The sequence below is a fragment of the Danio rerio genome, chromosome 20 (genome assembly GCF_052040795.2).
Source record: "Danio rerio strain M-AB ecotype USA chromosome 20, GRCz13ab, whole genome shotgun sequence".
NCBI lineage: Eukaryota > Metazoa > Chordata > Actinopteri > Cypriniformes > Danionidae > Danio > Danio rerio.
The window spans coordinates 29,456,310-29,475,000 of NC_141040.1; the positions used below are offsets into that span (position 1 = coordinate 29,456,310).

An 18,691-nucleotide genomic window follows, 5' to 3' on the forward strand; every position below is an offset into this window, starting at 1 on the left:
GTCTACAAAAAATGCAAAAATAAAAATGAAAGAAACCCGTGTATGTGAAGTGTACATTTGTTTATTAAAAAAATCGTTTGAACAATAAATTGTAATTATTTACAGATAACCATACCATTTGTCAATGCACATGTAAATAGACGTTATTAAAAACAATCATTCTATTAAAATTTACAATTTTAAAATGCGAAATGAAAAGATTCATGAAACAACAACATAACAAACAGCTTCATTAACATGTACATGCATATATTTAAATACAAAAAAGTCTTCAGTTTAACTTGCGGTCACCCCCCGGGTTTTCACTAGGGCAGTTAAAAGGAACTTAAAAGAACTCTTGAAATGAGTAGTGTTTCCTCTCAAGGGAATACATGCAGGCTGTGGTTCTTCACTGTAGAAGACTGTACTGCAGTCGCCTCCTTGACAGACTGAAGAAAACATTTTTAATAACAGGTGAAGATTACGTCAAGCTCACAGTACATGACTTCTTGCTTGATTTATCTGTCGACTGGATATAAACTATCTTGTCAGAAAAGCTGCAATATTTTCAAAACAGTTTGATGTTACAAGTAATAGATCATATAGTGCACAGGAGTTAAATTCAGCTCCTGGAGGACCTCAGCCCTGCAGAGTTTAGCTTTAACCCTAATTAAACACACCTGATCAAACTAATTGAGTCCTTCAGGTTTGTTTTAAATCTCCAGGTAATGCCGAGTTCAGACTGCATGATTTTCAAAGTAGTCATGTCACAGATGTTTTCACACTGCATGACTATCTGGGCTAGCGTTTCGTCGCTGCTTTGTTTACACTGCAAGATGGATCGGCGACAGGGACTTTCACATTGCCTGACTTTACTATAGGAAGAATCGCCGACAACTTCGTCCAAACTACATCTCACAGCCAAAAACACAAAATATATCTTTTGTTATTAACTACACAATGAGAAAGAAGCCTTTAATGGGGTAGAACATGTACATGTTTGCTCACCTGGGTTTAAAGGGAATTAGCCATTTCTCCTCAACGTTGATAATAAACTAATTTCTTTCTGTATGAAATGTCAAACAGACACGGTTGCTCCTGAGTCCTGTCAACCTCCACTAGTTTTTCCTCCATTTCGTGGGTCCAAATAAACCGTAAAAGAGCGCTTTTAACTTCTCCCCCAGCCTCCCGCTGGCCTGCAGCAGGTATACACACAAACACACACAAGTAAATGCTGCTCTCTCATTGGCTGTAGGCGATGGCTGATATTATTTTCAGTCAAAACTCAATTTACATGACATGATTTGAATCGCCGACAGCTCCAGATATTTAGCATGCCAATTATCTCACAGGCATCGGCGATTCTCTCAGATCGTGTCTTTGAAGGTTCATACTTTGTGATTGGCACTCATGTGCACGAGCACCGATTTGCCTGTGATTTCAGGCATTTGTCGGCGAGCCAAAATCGGGGCTAAAATCACGCAGTCTGAACTAGGCATAAGTGTGTTGAAGCAGGGTTGGAACTAAACTGTGAAGGGATGCAGTCCTCCAGGAACTGAGTTTGACACCCGATACAACGAGTGCAAACTGAACAAATTGAAACTACTTAAAAATCACAATGTAGACTTACAAATCTCATAATTGCTTTTTTTTGCCATTTGCCTCAACCAAAGTTTGTTTGTGCACCTCATCAGTGTTTGGTTGTATGCATGTTCCTATAACAAGAAATCTTGTGTTGTGTGAATACCACAGCAATTCAGGCCATCTTAACAGTCCTCCAATATGAGTTTGACTTTAGAGCAAAACAGCAAAATCTGGATAATTCATTAGCATATACTGACATGTATATTGAAAAACGTCAATATACACAATAACATGTTTTTTTGCTATATCTGTTTGCTATATATTTAACTGTAAAACTGTCCTCCCATTATTACGTTAAAAGTTAACTTCATTCGTTTAGGAACACTATCGGATGTAATATCTAGAAAATCCTAATGTCTAACTATAATACAGTATTTAAAATAATTAATTTAGGTAAATATTAGCAGAACATTTTATTTCTAGATATTTAAGACAGTGGGTATTTTTTGTGACCGTGCTGTAATTACCTTGGAGAGTGTGAAGCGGTAGCTTGGTTAAAATGTCTCATAGGTGACGCAGCTGTTGAAATAAAACAAAGACTTGATGTGCGTTTAAAACGGCGAAATACAGATTGCATGATGAGGTTTTTATGTTATAAAATGTGACTACAAACCTTCAAGTAGGTGGACTCCGCTTGGGGCATCTCTCTGCAAAAGAGGTTAGGGAAAATCACTGTTTAACTGCATTTATGTACTTTTATAATGATTAAGATGCTCTTAATGCTCAACAGGCCTGCATTTATTTGATTAAAAATACACAAAATATTTATAAATTATACTAAATATTTATAATTAACACTTTTTTTTAGGCTAAATTGTAATTCTTCAGTGCCGCATGGTCCTTTAGAAATCACCAATATGCTAAGATCAATATTTTTGTTTATATTGTCATACACTTAAAAAAAAGATTAGGAACTAAAAATCAAAGCAACAAAATATAAGAAACAAAATATTTCATATTTTTATTGCTAAGAAATTTTATTTGTTAATTGTTTAAAATATTTTAATAAAGCAAATAACTAATGACAGGTTTTTACTTCATGGTGAACTGTCCTTATAAATATGTAAATAGTCACACCAATAATGCTTTTACCCAAGACAGAGCATGTTGGTTCATCTGCATCTTCAATTTTGCCTCACGGATTCTTTTGAGGTTTCCGGTGCCCCTGAGGAAGCCTGGACTGGGGCACTGCAGGAGGACGCCTCTGTCCCAAGCATGCTTGTCCTCATGAAGATCTGTCAGCTGGAAATGTTTCAGTGGGGAGCGACTCTCTCTGAAGCGTTTAAACCGGAGTGACTCTTCCACTTCAGGCTGACGGCTCCGTTTCTTAAGTTTGGCTCTCAGAGGCGTCAAAGCCAGAGCAGACATGCTGGAGGAGGAAAAGCCAGGGCTTTGGAAGCTCTCCTTTGTGTGTCTTTCGCACAGATGACAATGGGAGGAAGCACAGGGTGATGATGTTCCACGGCAGATGAAGTGGTGGTACAGCTTTCTGAACTCCGCATCAATTTGAGATCCACTGAATGAGTATGAGGACGGGGAGCCAGAAAAAGAGCGTTGGCGTTTTAATGGTGTAAAATGGGACCGACTCTCTACCTTAGAGGAAGTTTGATCAGTGTTGTCATAAACAGGTCGTCTTTGTGATGAAAATGGCACCTGTTTGGCACCATAAGGAGATCTAAGAAGCTCTTGGTGGATTACAGAAGACCTTCTGTTTGGACTTCCTATCGAGTTTATTTGTCTTTCCATGTTCAGAATGCTTGGTCTGAAGGTGCTTTTCCCATTTGGAGATAAGACACCAATGAAGCTACGGTGAGGCGAGGGAACAGGAGGATGTAGGCGGTCCCTGAAACAGTCTTTATCCAATGAGGAGAGTTGGGAGATTATTGATGTTTCTCTCTGGTCAGTAATAGACAGACCTGCTCTGCTTTGTTGTGGAGAAGTCAAGATCGATGAGGTTGGAACAGCAGGAGATGTTGGTTCAACATCATAGGTCTGGTCCAGATCTGGAGATTTGTCACTATGTGAAGGGGAACCAGAATATGAAGGTGTTGAGAAGTCAATCACACGAGCAGGATTCTGCTCTGGCTTCCTGGTTAAAGCTACATCAATCCATGCAGACTGATCCGTCACACCGCTCACATCTACGCTGTTCCTTCTGGGTGAGTAAAAACAGGCACTGGACTCGTAGGATACATCGAGTGGAGAAGACTTTAGTTTGTTCTTGAGTAGATTTTGTAGTTTTGGACTACCCTTGAAACAGTTACCGATGTTTCTTTGTGCTGGACTTTGAATTTGATTGGAGAATGAGATATCTGTTGTTTTGTTTAATGTGCAGCCGTGTCTGTTTTTGAAGGATGTGTTGCGCTGTGTTGGACCAGTTTGCCAGTGATTGCGGCGATACTTCTGTACCACAGATCTCGCCGTATCAGTCAAGTGTTGGCGCCGGTATGCTTCACCAATCTGGGTAAGCATCCTGGGATAGACATCCAAAAGAGTGCTGCCATTGCTGCTCAAAGATTTCTCCAGTTCCTCATCCTCTTCCTTAGGCAAAGATAACTCACTCCACAAAGACCCAGGAGATGTGGTGTTTAAATTCACTGATTGCTGGAATGATTCAGCTTCGTGCCCTAGATGATGATCACAGAAGTAAACTTCAAAATTGCAGATGTGTTTTCTTACTTACATTTATTACTTAAGTGTAGCAGTATTATAAAAAAAAAATTATATATATATATATATATATATATATATATATATATATATATATATATATATATATATATATATACACACACACACACACACACACACACACACACACACACACATATATATATATATATATACACACACACACACACACACTCATTTCTTACATAGATTTTCGCTGTCTTCCTGTTGACCAGAGCCGTTAAGATCATCCTCGGTGACCCCTGACATGTCCATCTGAAAATGGTGAAGTATCAAAACAGAAGTTAAGAAACTTTACAATACAGGCTTGTTTACATAGAAATACTTCACGCAGAGCTGAAGCAATACGAAGATATATCGATTTATTTACTCTTGTTATTGCTTGTGTCATTCTAGAAGTCAATGAGCTGTCGTCATGATCCTAGTCAAAGTTTGGTTGCATTTGTGAGGAGTAGACATATAAATGGACTCAATAATCAATGATAGATCAATTAAAGGCCCCTGAATCTAGTTAAATCATAATCAAGTCAAAATAAGAGCCAAATTCTATAATTTCTCTTCAACCTACCTTATCATTTTCCTGGTCTTCAAACTCTACAAAATAGAGGATAAAGAGATTAAACGTAAAATGGCATTATTGTCAAAACAGCTTATTTAAATGACCCAATATACAAAAAAAAAAAAGGTTTCTTACCCCTCACTGAATAGTCTGCTCTAACTCGAGTCTGAATGTATTGAAAGAAATGGTAAATGTAAGAAGCCAAAAAATAAACACCCATAGAAAATGACCAGATCATGCTGTCTTTTTGAACAACTGAGTAGCATCATCATCATCATCATCATATCCAGAAAAGTAGAAATCAGCTAAATATACATGTTAGAAACTGTCTATGAATGTATCTTTTTGGGACATAATTTCGCTTGATTTGCACCTTTAATGCTTCCAGCTCACGTTCTCCCTCTGCACTGTCAATGGGCACAGGACCTATAAGAATGTACCATACAAAATGAGTCACATAAATTAGCACAACAGTAAAAGCATCAGTTATTAGTTTCAACATTTTCGCCTACCTCTTCCAGTCCTGCAGGTCATTGTTTTCAGACAGATGTCTATTCCAGCATCGCTTAGATTGGAATACTAGAAAGCACATAAAAATATTATTAAACGTACAGTGCTTCATGTGAGTTTTTAAATAGATAAAACGTAAAGTTAGGCCAATACAGGCTCTCTCTCTCTCTCTTAAACGCACGTTTGCATTAAAACTGCTTACCTTTTGAAAAATCGCTTCCATTGTGTTTCTGAAGACATCGTTATTTCTCTTGAACTGATCTGTATATAAAGGCATGTTGCATAAATAAATTTTACAACAAGCCAAGTTTATTTGACCAATATATGCTTTGACGCAGCGGTTCGGTTAAACTTTCGAATTTCCCGAGTGAAAATCTCGATCTCTGATTGGACGTTCTTTCAAGCGACACAAAAAACGTCATCTTAAAGCGCGAGTTCATCAACTGATTTGTCAGAGTCATCTTTGCGAATCGGTTCGTTTGAATGGTTCATTTAAAAACGGGTCTGAATTTAAAAAAATGTGTTCTCAAGTCACTCATGTTTTTAAAGTAAATTGTGGACAAGAAGTAGCAATCAGTTCCATGATTTTAAAGATTGATTACCGCGATTTACCGATTTAAGGGAGACTCGTTTAAATTCGTGAACGACTCTTTCAAATCTCTGTGAATCTGTTCTAACCGAGCATTCGACTCAACCGAGCGATTCGCTCTCGTCTGTATACTAGTTTGCAGGCGCTCATGAACTAGTATATTGCAATGTACAATGTAGTTAATCAAATGATTATTTAACACATTTTTCGCTCAGACATGACAGCGAAACTCCTTTACGAGCTAGTGCACGAGGCGGCGCGCGCTCACGGCGATAAAAGAGCTGTCGCGTTTGACAGCAGCATCGCAGCGCGCGTCTCTTTAACATATGATGAACTTATTTCCCTGTCAGATGAATTAACTGCACAACTGCGCGTCTCTGTCCAGAATCATGAAGGTGCAATAGGGTTATTCTGCCATCCAGATGTTCTTCTTCCTGTCTGGATAATAGGGTACGAATCACTGTGTCGATGCTTGCTTAGAATGGGTTATTCTAGTAGCTAGTTAATATCAAAATACAGTTTTTTGCTAATAATTTGTAAATTGTGTCTTCAAACAGTATCCTGCAGTTTCCTGCAGCATATTTACCTCTGGATCCTGCATCACCACCTCAGTGCAGCCTGAGAATGATCAACAACTGCAGATTGAGCTTCTGCTTGATACAAAATGAGCTGCTTCATGTGGGCTTATTATATTATATTATATTATATTATATTATATTATATTATATTATATTAATTCTAATTGTTGTTATTAACTGCACATTTTGTAACCAACAGCAATTCCAGAGTGCCTTTTCTATCCTGATATCCGTGGAAGTATGTGCAACATTTTGTTCACACAGACTCACTTTAATCAAAATAAAAAGTGAGCAGAAGGAAAACAGTCAAGCGAACGATGCGCCTTTCAGCTCTGCCGTGACCAAAAATATCCAGCAGGGGGAGCCTTTGGCTTATATTCTGCATACATCCGGAACAACAGGCCTTCCTAAAATAGTGAAGGTCCCACACAGGTGTATTGTGCCCAATATTATACACCTGCGGTAAGAACACAGCATTCAGCATTCTATTGTAAATATCGAGTGTTTTTGTTGTTTGTTTGTTTTTTTTTAAACAAATGTGTTCAATTGTTTACCTGGTTGTAAAAAAAATACATTAAAATTTGACTTAACAGTATTAAATCACTAATCTACTATCCATAAAAATGTGTCCGAAAACACAACAGACTAATGTTTCACGTTTAGACCGTGAAACTCTTGCTGGGTTCTATTCAGAAAGCCCTAATTCCTTTGAGAAGTACATTTGAAGGGATTATTAGAGCATAGGGAGGAGTCCTCCCAAATTAAATGCAGTATGTGACACCAATCAACTTCCCTGCACATAGAATCATGGCCCGAAGTGTCCATCAGTTGTACCTTTTAAAATACTTCATTCCAAAGAGCCCTTTGAAGTGACCAGCTTTGACCACTTCTGCTTGGAATGACACTTAAATATGGTGGCCATGATATTTTTTCACTCCAAAGTGCTCATCTGAGCAGCTGAAATATCCTGTTTGGAATGCAGCGTCTGGCTAAGCTAATCATTGTCCAATTTTATTTATTATTGAAGAAGTCCTTTTACATTGACGTGACACTTAAGTTGAAAATATTTGGTGTAACAGTCCTATTTCAAGCATTTTTAGAATACTTCTTTATTATATATAGTAAAACAATTACAGTAATGAATAAAACTATTGAAAACATTTGAAATAAAGCTAAAGTAGAGCAGCGTGGTGGCTCAGTCGTCGAGCACTGTCGCCTCGACTGTTCTTTTCAAATTAATATTGTGAGATAGCAGAAGTCATTTTTAATTTACTTCTTTTTTTTTACTTCTCAACAGCTCTGTCTTTAAGATGACTCCAGAAGACGTTGTGTTCCTGTCGTCTCCATTAACCTTTGACCCATCTGTGGTGGAGGTGTTTTTGGCCCTTTCCTCAGGAGCGTGTCTCCTAATTGTGCCCTCTGCTGTTAAAAAGATGCCACGCAGACTCGCTCATGTGCTGTTTAAACGAAACACAACAACAGTCTTACAGGCAAGTGACTTTATTCCTCTCCGAGTCTTTAATTAGACATTTCAATAATCAAATAACTTCGTTTCTCATTTTGATTTTCTCATGAATGTTCACATGCTGCGAGGTTGAGATGATGGTCCTGTAATCAACATTTTTAGCAGAAGTAATGAGCTGAAATTTTTGCATTATGCAGATTACAAAGATAATGAGTGTGTTCTTTTGGTATTCACTCATTTATCTGCTTGCACCAATAATTTGTTTTCAGTGTTTTAGTTTAAATTGTTTTGCATCACTCAAAACTCATTTTCACACTCCAGTGCTTAAAGACCCACTCAGATGTTGTTGTTTTTTTCCATGAAACAAATTCTATGCTTGATACATCTTTAATATCAGACACTACAAGGTCTCACAGGAAGGGAAAAGTACAGACTTTTCATCTGTCAGTATTTAGGTTTTGGGCATTTCAAACAGTGTCTGATGTTAAGAAAACCTTTCTTTTCTAAATCGTTCTGTCAATGTCAGTTACAATACATTTTTTTTAAAGACCTTTTTCCGCAATTTTTTTTTTCCTCTGGAACTAAAACATAAACCATAAAACACTCCAGCCTTTATATTGTACAAACATTTTTTAGAGAGGGAGATTTTTTATATGTTGAGAGGAGTGTTCTCAGGGGCCAAAAATGTGCACATTTTATGAAAAAATGCCCCATTTGCTTATTTAAACATAACATTTTAACAAACTGGTAATACAAAAAAAGTTAGCATTTTTATGTATTTGTTTAGCTATTTATTTTACTCTCCTCACCTGTAAAATAGTGTACATGAACAAGAAATAAAGAGATAGTTCACCCAAAAAAGAATACTGTCATCATTATCGTCCTACACTTGTGCAAAAACTTTTACAGTTTTTGTTTTCTTGTGTTAAACACTGAAGATGATGTACAGAAGAATGCTACATAAAGCAGCCATGGACTTCCATAGTAATTTTTTTTATTACTATAGATCTCTATGGCTGCTTTTTAACTAACATCCTTCAAAATATCTCATTCAACAGAAGAAAAACGTTATTAAAAGTTTAAAACCACACTGTAAACATGAACAGTTTCCCATTTATTCATGGTTGTGAATTGCAATATAGGATCTCTGCTTGGTCCACTTTTGATGTTGTTCTGTTGATATATTAAACAAAAAATGTACTGGCTGTTTATTAAAAGTTTTTTTTTTTTTTTTTTACTGTAAAATACGACACCAACATGCACAAATCATCACTTTTTAACTATTAAAAATTTTCATAAAACTTTTCAAGGTGAAAAGATGTTAGTAGAAAGGTCAGGGTTTCACAATATAAAATATGTAAAACTGCTAAGTTTGAATATTATTTTACAGTGCACATCTGTTTGAGTAAGTGGTTGGATGTGAACTGTCCCTATAAGATTTTGGTTAGATCAATAGTCTGATTAAATATAATTGACTGTAATTTTTTTTTCAGGCCACTCCCACTCTTGTGAGGCGCTTTGGAAAGGTTGTCCTTCAGGAGGAGGTGCTGAGTGCATATTCTTCCCTGAGGATATTGGCTTTTGGAGGAGAGCCATGTCCATCTCTAAATCTTGTCAAGAGCTGGAGGCAGGAAGGCAATCGCACTCACATCTGTAATCTTTACGGCACCACTGAAGTTTCCTGCTGGGCAAGCTGGTACAAAATCCCAGATGAACACCTGTGCTTGGAGGACATGTGAGTGATTCCAAACCTTCAGCCATGCATTGTGTTTATCATAAATGAGTACTAAAAATGCATGTTCAGTAATTTATCAGTATACATTTCATTTAAAAAATGTACAAGCTTAATGTTTTGTAATTAATTTGCTAAGAAGTTTGAAGTTTGTTCAAGTTCTTAAAAAAAGATGTCTAATTATTAAAATGCTCTTTTAAACAGATTTTTTTATGATTTAAAAGTTACAGGGGTACTATTGTAAATTAAAACAATGAAAATTATTTAATTTCTCTAGTTTATTTATCCACTTTAATTTATGTAGTTTTAATTAATGTAGTTTTTCAATATTATTCAAAGGATTCTCTTATTTATTAAATAACTGCAAAACCTAGACTTGACTTAGACTCAATGTATTGTGTTTTGTTTTTGTTTATACTTTATTATTGTTATTAAAAGTAAAAAATAGAGATGTATTTTATGAAAAATAAATGTTTAAAATACACCTAGATTTTTAAAATGAAAACTAAAAGCTAATATTGGAATATTAATACTTAAAAAACTAATTTAAAAGGAAAACAAACACCTTGTATCTTCTGTAATATAAAGTTAAGTGAAAATTATGTGTAATGTTATCAGCATTCAGCCATTTGCTTGTGATGCTCTTTCTGTGTATACATAAAGTGTATCGTTATTTGACAGAACTGATGCACCTGTGCCCCTTGGAGAGCCAATGTTAGACACTGTTATGGAGGTTAGAGATGAAACAGGACATCTCGTCACTGAAGGAGAAGGCCAGTTGTTCATAGGTATAGTACAGTTATCTAAATCTAGACCTTAGCAATATTGTGTTAGTGATAAATTAACATGTTTTCTGAGGAGATGTTTAATGTTTGAGGTTAGTAAAATTTGTTAATGTATAAAAACAGCCTTTCTCCTCACTGAAGTTGCAATTATTTGATCAAAAATGCTGTAAAACAGTAATAGTGTGAAATATTATTCAAATATGCTTTTATTATTAATATATTTTAAAATTGTAAATTATTTCTGTAATGCAGATTAATATTCAGCACCATTACTCCAGTCAAAAATAAATAATAATCAATACCTCCTACTTCATTTAAGATAATTTAGACATTTGCAGTGGGAAACTTGACGAAAAAGCTTTAGAAAACCCACCTTTTTACATACTGTTAGGACTGGAAGCAGAATTATTTAAACCTTGTGCTAGTTTGTTTTAGGTGTTGAAAAAAAGATATTTAGAAGTAATGGAGATTCATATGAAATTATACTTTCATACTTTGAAGTATTGCTTATTGAACTCATTGTGTGCATGATCTAAATTTATATTTAAAGTACACATTGGCATATTGTACAGTGATTTATTGTCTTTACATTCAGGTGGTCAGAATAGAGTTTGTCTTCTGGACGATGAAGAAACTGTTGTCAAGGGCACAATGCGTGCGACTGGAGACTGGGTGCAGGTGCAGAACTCAAATCTCTATTTCCTGGGCAGGAAGGATCGTCTGGTCAAGCGCTTTGGCCAGCGGGTTCATTTAGATGCTTTGCAGCAGGTATGTGCTTTGTGACCCATTTAACAACATTAATAGTAATCTCTGAGAGTATTGAAAGCTACATTTCCCATCTTACTTGATGATTTGCTTTCTATGTGTGGTTAGATGATTGAGAGTTTTTCTGGGGTAGAGGCGTGTGCTGTGAACCTGAGCAAGGATGACAGGCTGCTGGCATTTATAGTGCTGACATCAGGTCATGCAGGAGCCCCCTTGTCTTCTGAAATACATCATGAGAAACATTTAACACAACCCTCTGAAATCAGTGTCAGTGTCTCGCCAAAAGCCAGCCCTCCGTCCCTCAGAGTAACCGAAGGAGAGATTCGCCATCAACTATCAAAGCGTTTGTCCAGTCACAGCATTCCAGACATGATGGTATTCATCCCTGCTCTTCCACTCACCTCTCATGGCAAGTGAACGCCGTCCTGTAAGACGAGTTGGACTTTAAGATGAGTCCAACAATGCATTTGAAGGTCTCTCTGACTATTTTATTAAATGTACCCAATCCAACCTGAATTCAGTTCAGTTAACCTTTTATAATCGTAACACTAAAACAACAGTTACAGGGTACACTATTAATAGATTTAAATTATCAAAGAAAATACATTTTATTCATTCATGCTCTCATAACTGCATGTTTATGTATGGTTTTAATACACACGCACACACACACACACACACACACACACACACACACACATACACATATATATATATATATATATATATATATATATATATATATATATACATACACACACACACACACAGTTGAAGTCAGAATTATTAGTTATTAGCTGTTTTATGGAGAGAAAAATTTTTCAGCACATTTCTAAACATAATAGTTTTAATAACTCATTTCTAATAACTGATTTATTTTATCTTTGCCATGATGACAGTAAATAATATTTGACTACATATTTTTCAAGACACTTCTATCAGCTTAAAGTGACATTTAAAGGCTTAACTAGGTTAATTAGATTAACTAGGCAGGTTAGGGTAATTAGGCAAGTTATTGTATAACGATGGTGTGTTTTGTAGACCATCGAATATAAATATAGCTTAAAGGGGCTAATAACTTTGTCTTTAAAATAGTTCATAAAAAATTAAAAACTGCTTTTATTCTAGCCGAAATAAAACAAATAATATTATCAGACATACTGTGAAAATATCCTTATATATAAAATATAAATTTTATGTATATAAAATATACATAATTTGAAAAAATAAATAAATAAATAAAAAGGGGGGCTAATAATTCTGACTTCAACTGTATGTATGTGTGTGTATATATATATATATATATATATATATATATATATATATATATATATATATATATATATATATATATATATACATATATACATACACACATTTAACACATTATTTGATATAATTATTTTCTATATACAGTTGAAGTCTGAATTATTAGCTCTCCTGAATTAATATATTCGTATATATTTTCCCCATCTTTTGTTTAAAGAAACAGACTCAACATATTTCTAAACATAATAGATTTAATAACTAATTTCTGTAGTTTATAATATTTTACTAGACATTCTTCAAGATACTAGTATTCAGCTTAAAGTGCAATTTAAAGGCTTAACTAGGGGAGTTAGGCAAGTTAGGGTAATTAGACTAGTCACTGTATAACGATAGGTTGTTTTATAGTTCTCTAGTTAATTGAATAGGGCTAATAATGTTGGTTTCAACTATATAATAAATACAACATTATGTCTTGACATTAATCTCAATTTATTCTATTTAGATTTAAAAATATTTCTGTTAAATGGTATTAAACATAACAAAAGTGAAGATTACATCAAAACCCTTTTAATAAAATAGTAATTCTGAATCATGAAACTTTTATTATTACATTGATGTTCCTGTACTGGGCGACACGGTGGCTCAGTGGTTAGCATTGTTGCCTCACAGCAAGAAGGTTGCTGGTTGGAGTCCCTGCTGGGTCAGTGGACATCGCTGTGTGGAGTTTGTTTGTTCTCCCAGTGTTGGTGAGGTTTCCCCCACAGTCCAAAGACATGCACTATAGGTGAATTGAATAAACTAAATTAACTGTAGTGTATGTGTGTGAAGGAGTGTATCTGGATGTTTCCCAGTACTTGGTTGCAGCTGGAAGAGCATCCACTGTGTAAAACGTTTGCTGTATAAGTTGGCGTTTCATTCCGCTGTGGCGACCCCTGATTAATAAAGGGACTAAGTTGAAGGAAAAGGAATGAATGAATGAATGTTCCTTTACTCAAGTTGTATATAATCAATACAACAACGTAGCAATACTCAAATTCAAGTAGTGTACTTTGACTAATGACTGATGATGGAAATGACTAATGTGTTTTTTTATGTGTGTGTTAATACTTGTAAAAACATTGATGCAACCTTTAAAGAAAACGCAAGAACAGTTAAACAAAAAAAGCACTGATAGGAAAGATATGAATGTTATAATTACTCTTGTTAGATATTTTAATTGGCATTTATTTTACAGTTGATCTACTTAATCAGTTATGAGTTTTTTATTCTCAATGTTCTTGATGCATTTTTAGGTAAAATAGCCATTGATGAGTTGATGAAGACGTGTGAAACTCAAAGACAAGACAAAAATAAACAAGCTCCACAGAAAGACACTGCATCTGTGAGACTGAAGTTACAAAACCTGTGGAAGGTATAACTTGCATTTACCCTTTTTTACATGAAAGGCACCAATTTTAAATTGTGATTTATTTTTTATTTTTTTAAAGGGATAGTTTACCCAAAAATGAAAATATAATCACTATTTACTCTTTAAATGGCTCCAAATCTTCATGAGTTTCTTTCCTCCAGGCCCGGACTGGCTAATCGGGAGGACCGGGAGAATTCCCGGTGGGGCGGTCCGTTTTTTGGCCGGGAGGGTCGGAATCCCTAGCTCCAGAATCTGTTGCTCTCAGCAGTCACACTTTTTAAATTTATTTATCTATTTACTTGACCACAGCCTTTTTATTCATTATTTTACTGCAGCTGTACTCTTTTTATATGTCCTTTTAATGATGATATAACTTGGTCATATTTCACTGAACAGCTGTTGTGGTTCAGTGGATAGCACGTTAGTTTTCGACCCCGCAGACCTGGGTTCGTTCCTCGTCTGAGTAATTATTATTATTTTTTTTTGTTAAGACATATAATACTGTTAGGGTTGTTGAACATTTGAAGTTCTAAAGCAGTTGATTTCTCAAAAACAGATGTGATAGTGTCATTAGAAACTGAATTGGAAATGACCTTATTTTAATATAGTCAGTCGTGAACTGAGGTGGGCCGGTCTGAGGCTTGAAACTCCAGGGCTGAAAAGGAGTCCCACTCTGGCCCTGCTTTCCTCTGTTAAAAACAAAAGAAGATATTTTAAAGAAAGCTGGAATAATAGAAAAAAAATAATATTATGGAGTCAATAACTATGTTTCCATCTACCTATTTTTATGCAGATTTGGGATATGCATATAAAAAAACGGTTAATGTAAATGCCAAGATGCATATGCATTTAGAAAATTATCATATGCTCATAACTAAGTAGGATAAATTTTATTCTATACGAAAAAATGCACATAAACTACGATGGAAAGACTTTTGCTGAACAAATTTCAGTATGTGCATTAAAAAAGTCATATGATTTTGTTATAAGAGATCTTGTGATGATAAAATTGTGTGAATGGACAAACCAGCAGGCTGAGCACATTGTAAAACATCTGAAATGTTGTTTTGGTCATTCTAAAACGCCTTAACCGTTTCAGTATTAGTGTTATTATAATATTAATGACCTCCAGATTTTCAAGAGCATCTGTGCTCTGCATCTCACTCCTTCAAACACCACCCTGTCTTCATTGCGTGTCAGCATACTGTCTTCTAAGGGGAAAGTCTTCTATTAAATAAAGAAAAGATTTACGCAGCTTTTCCTACTACAGCAAATTCAATTTTTACTTTTGATATTTGCCGCCAGTTCATCAGGAAGTGACGATTTTGTTCTCTTTGACTAATTGGATGGAAACGCTGCTTTATTCGCACGTCTCATATATGATATTCTACTTTTGCACTTTTGCACATACATTTAATTCATTTTTAAATACCCAATAGTGTACAGGAATAAATTTAAATCTTTAGATGTAAACAGCTAATAATTACAGTTTTCCAGCTTTCTTAAAAATAGGGTTTTATGGTTAACAGAAAAAAGACGCACAAAAAGGTTTAAAACAAGTGAAAGGTGAGTAAATAAAGCAAGAATTGTCATTTTGGGGTGTACTATCCCTTTAAGTCTGCAACATCTGTCCTATTGCCTGCTGAGTGTAACTGCCACTGTGTGTTTGATCGTGTCCTTTAGGAGTGTCTTGGCCTGCAGGATGACGTTGTGGTTGAAGAAAATGCTCATTTCATGTTCAGTGGAGGAGACTCCCTTCAGGCCCTGCGTCTCTTTGATGACATCACCGTTGCCATGGGGACGACCTCGGTAGGCCTGCTGGAGGTCATACTGGACGGCTCTTTCTCAGACCTGCTGAGCCACGTCATGACAGAAACGCATGATGATGCAGTCCTGCCATCAAAGAAAAGAACGGCGGACTATTCAGACTCTGAAGCTTCAGGTAAAAGACAACACAAGGAAATGACCACATCGAGCGACACAGAAAGTCCTTTTGTAGTTCCCTTAGTGAGAAGGACAATGGGATTTGTAGTCGTAAGACGAGCTGCCGAAGTTTTCAAATGGGGTTTTCAAAAAATACCACAGGGAATTTTCTCCGATGCGAAAGACAAAAACTACGTGACCAATAATTCTGTAGGTAATGACACTGGTTTAATATCTAACCCCTCGCTGGAACTTTCTAAGAGTTCTGCTGTTACAAACATGACAGACCATCTTCAAGCTCAAGAAGAGACACTACCGGCCAGTGAGAGCCCGTGTTCACGTGGGGGTGTGAGGGAAGACTCTACTGGTGTCCTGCCGCTTGTTCTGCGGGTCCTGTGGAGATCTGACACAGGCAGGTGTGTTGACGCCTCTCCAATGCTGCTGGTGGCTCCTGATAGAACCACAGTGTTCATTGGCTCTCATTCGCACCGACTGCAGGCTCTCGATCTGTCCAGGGGTGAGGTCATCTGGGAGCGAATCCTTGGAGATCGGCTGGAGTCTTCAGCGGCCATCTCTTCATGCGGAGGACTTGTAGCCATAGGTTTGTCCTTGAGCTTATACCAATATTTATTCATTAATTTTCGGCTTAGTCCCTTTATTAATCAGGGGTTGCCACAGCGGAATGAACCGCCAACTTATCCAGCATGTTTTATTATGCAACAGATGCCTTTCCAGCCGCACCCACACACTCATGCATTCACACACACACTATAGCCAATTTAGCTTTTTTTAATTCACCTGCAGCTCATGTCTTTAGACTTGTGGGGGAAACTGGAGCACCCGGAGGAAACCCACGCAAACACGAGGAGAACATGCAAACTTCACAAGCCGGGGCTCGAACCAGCGACCTTCTTGCTGTGAGGCAATTGTGCTACCCACTGAGCTACTGTGACACCATTAAAGGAACAGTTGACCCCAAAATTAAAACATTCACTCGCACACCACTTTTTCCAAATCTTTAGAAGATTTTTTTTTTGTGTTAAATGCAAAAGAAGATACTTTAAAGAATGTCAGAAACCAGTGGTCACTGACATCCATAGTAGGAAAAAATACTGACATTCATTTGTGTTCAACAAAAGAAAGATACTCACAAAGGTTTGTATTAACATATCAGGTAGTGAGTAAATGCTAACAGAACTTACATTTTGGGTAAACTGTTGGTTTTAAGGGAATGTTAAGAGAAGTATAAATACTTTGGCTTGAATAGCAGAGCTTTTCAGCAGTGTTCCTCAGCGCGTATAACCTGTTTAACTATTTTCCTTAGGCTGTTATGACAGAAAGATGTATTTTCTGGATGTTTCCTGCGGGGACACTGTGTGGACATTTGAGACCGGTGATGTTGTGAAAAGTTCCCCTACTGTGGACCCTAAAACTGGACTGGTTTTCGCAGGATCCCATGATGGCCATGTATATGCATTAAATCCACTGGTAAAATACTTTTTTTTAAATCTTAAGTTTTTAAAAATATTTCTAAATGTTGTTTTATAACACCATTAAATTTTTGTAAAAAAAAAAAAAAAAGAAAGAAATTTTAATTATTTCTTTATATCAGAGGTGCCCAAAGTAGGGCTTGCAGGCTAAAGTTGACCCATGGTAATCTTAAGGTTTTGCCCACCATCCCATCTGAAAAGAAAGGGGAGAATGACGGGGAATTGGATGGGGCGAACGCCTTAGACAGAGATCATCATTTCAAACTTAATGTAACCTTACGTTTCTTTGTTTAATTGAATGTTGTTTGAAATAAATGTTGTAAATTAGTCAGATTTTTAAACTATAAATACTGTCAGTTGAAAGATAGAGGACAATGCAAAAAACATCAGTGAGTAAATCAAGGTAAAGGCAGGAGCAGCTCCACTAGTGTATTCAGCATTGAACTCTATTGTGTTATAAATGGAATTGTTTATGCTTTTACTATAATAAGGTCATTATAAAACATTAAAAATGATACTGCATCAATAATTTATATGTTTTAAAGCAACATTTTCTACTTGTGTTTAATAATTAGCAAATAAATTAGGATATTACCTATGGCAAATTTAATGCAATACGATTTGGAATATGTAACTTTGGCCCACAGCTTGCAATCAAGTTTTGATTTTTGCCTTTTATAAGAAAAAGTTTGGGCACCCCTGCTTTATATCATATTATAGTGTATATAAGTTTTTTATTATAGTTTTGGCTTGAATTTTTTAAACTTGTTTGATGCATTTTTAGTTTTCATAACCACATGTCTTAAAAAATGTATCAGTTATTAAGAAAAGTAGTTGCCATATGGAGAAAATAAGTTTTTACTTGCACAACTCAGTTGTTTCAGATGACATTGACATGAAATGCTGCTAAAACTAGATTAATATTTAATCATCTATATTGTTACTTTTCTCTTTTATCCCAAGTACAGGATTTACTCTGCATCCTTAATATTTTACACACTTGTCTCTCTTTATTTCAGACAAAGACTTGTACATGGCAGCATTACTGTGGTGGTGGTGCAGTGTTTTCATCCCCTTGTGTCCACTTGTCTCCCAGACAGTTATACTGTAGTTCTTTGGGTGGGCATCTTCACTGTCTTAATCCAGTAAGTACATGTTTGCTCTTCTCTGGAGTACATGCACGAAAACATACCACTTCTCTAAAAACAAACAGGTCATGTTTTAAAGCTAATACTAGTCTTGTCATTCTGCATTAATTGTCTGTCCAGGACAGTGGAAAAGTCTTGTGGAAGTATTCCAGCAGT

The 18,691-nt window shown here is 36.0% G+C and overlaps 2 protein-coding genes across 3 annotated transcripts in view; one reads left to right on the plus strand and one right to left on the minus strand.

The window, feature by feature from the left end:
• Nucleotides 1-41: 41 nt before the first annotated feature.
• On the minus strand, nt 42-5,752 carry hjurp (Holliday junction recognition protein). Of its 2 annotated transcripts, none has more exon segments than NM_001082878.2 (10): nt 42-428; nt 2,091-2,142; nt 2,237-2,270; nt 2,716-4,250; nt 4,500-4,569; nt 4,883-4,908; nt 5,009-5,039; nt 5,247-5,299; nt 5,386-5,452; nt 5,586-5,752. In NM_001082878.2, coding segments are annotated over 10 exon segments (1,983 nt in total). In that variant the 5' UTR covers nt 5,661-5,752; the 3' UTR covers nt 42-388.
• Nucleotides 5,753-6,091: 339 nt separating this feature from the next.
• Nucleotides 6,092-18,691, plus strand: part of aasdh (aminoadipate-semialdehyde dehydrogenase) — a 13,967-nt gene continuing 1,367 nt past the window's right edge. The window contains 13 exon segments of the mRNA NM_001423801.1: nt 6,092-6,422; nt 6,530-6,650; nt 6,750-7,012; nt 7,848-8,040; nt 9,509-9,750; nt 10,429-10,535; nt 11,128-11,300; nt 11,406-11,706; nt 13,859-13,977; nt 15,658-16,498; nt 17,222-17,385; nt 18,407-18,532; nt 18,656-18,691. The exon segment at nt 18,656-18,691 is cut by the window's right edge and continues 96 nt beyond it. Of these exon segments, the coding sequence (NP_001410730.1) occupies nt 6,190-6,422; nt 6,530-6,650; nt 6,750-7,012; nt 7,848-8,040; nt 9,509-9,750; nt 10,429-10,535; nt 11,128-11,300; nt 11,406-11,706; nt 13,859-13,977; nt 15,658-16,498; nt 17,222-17,385; nt 18,407-18,532; nt 18,656-18,691 (2,919 nt within the window). The 5' untranslated portion in view covers nt 6,092-6,189.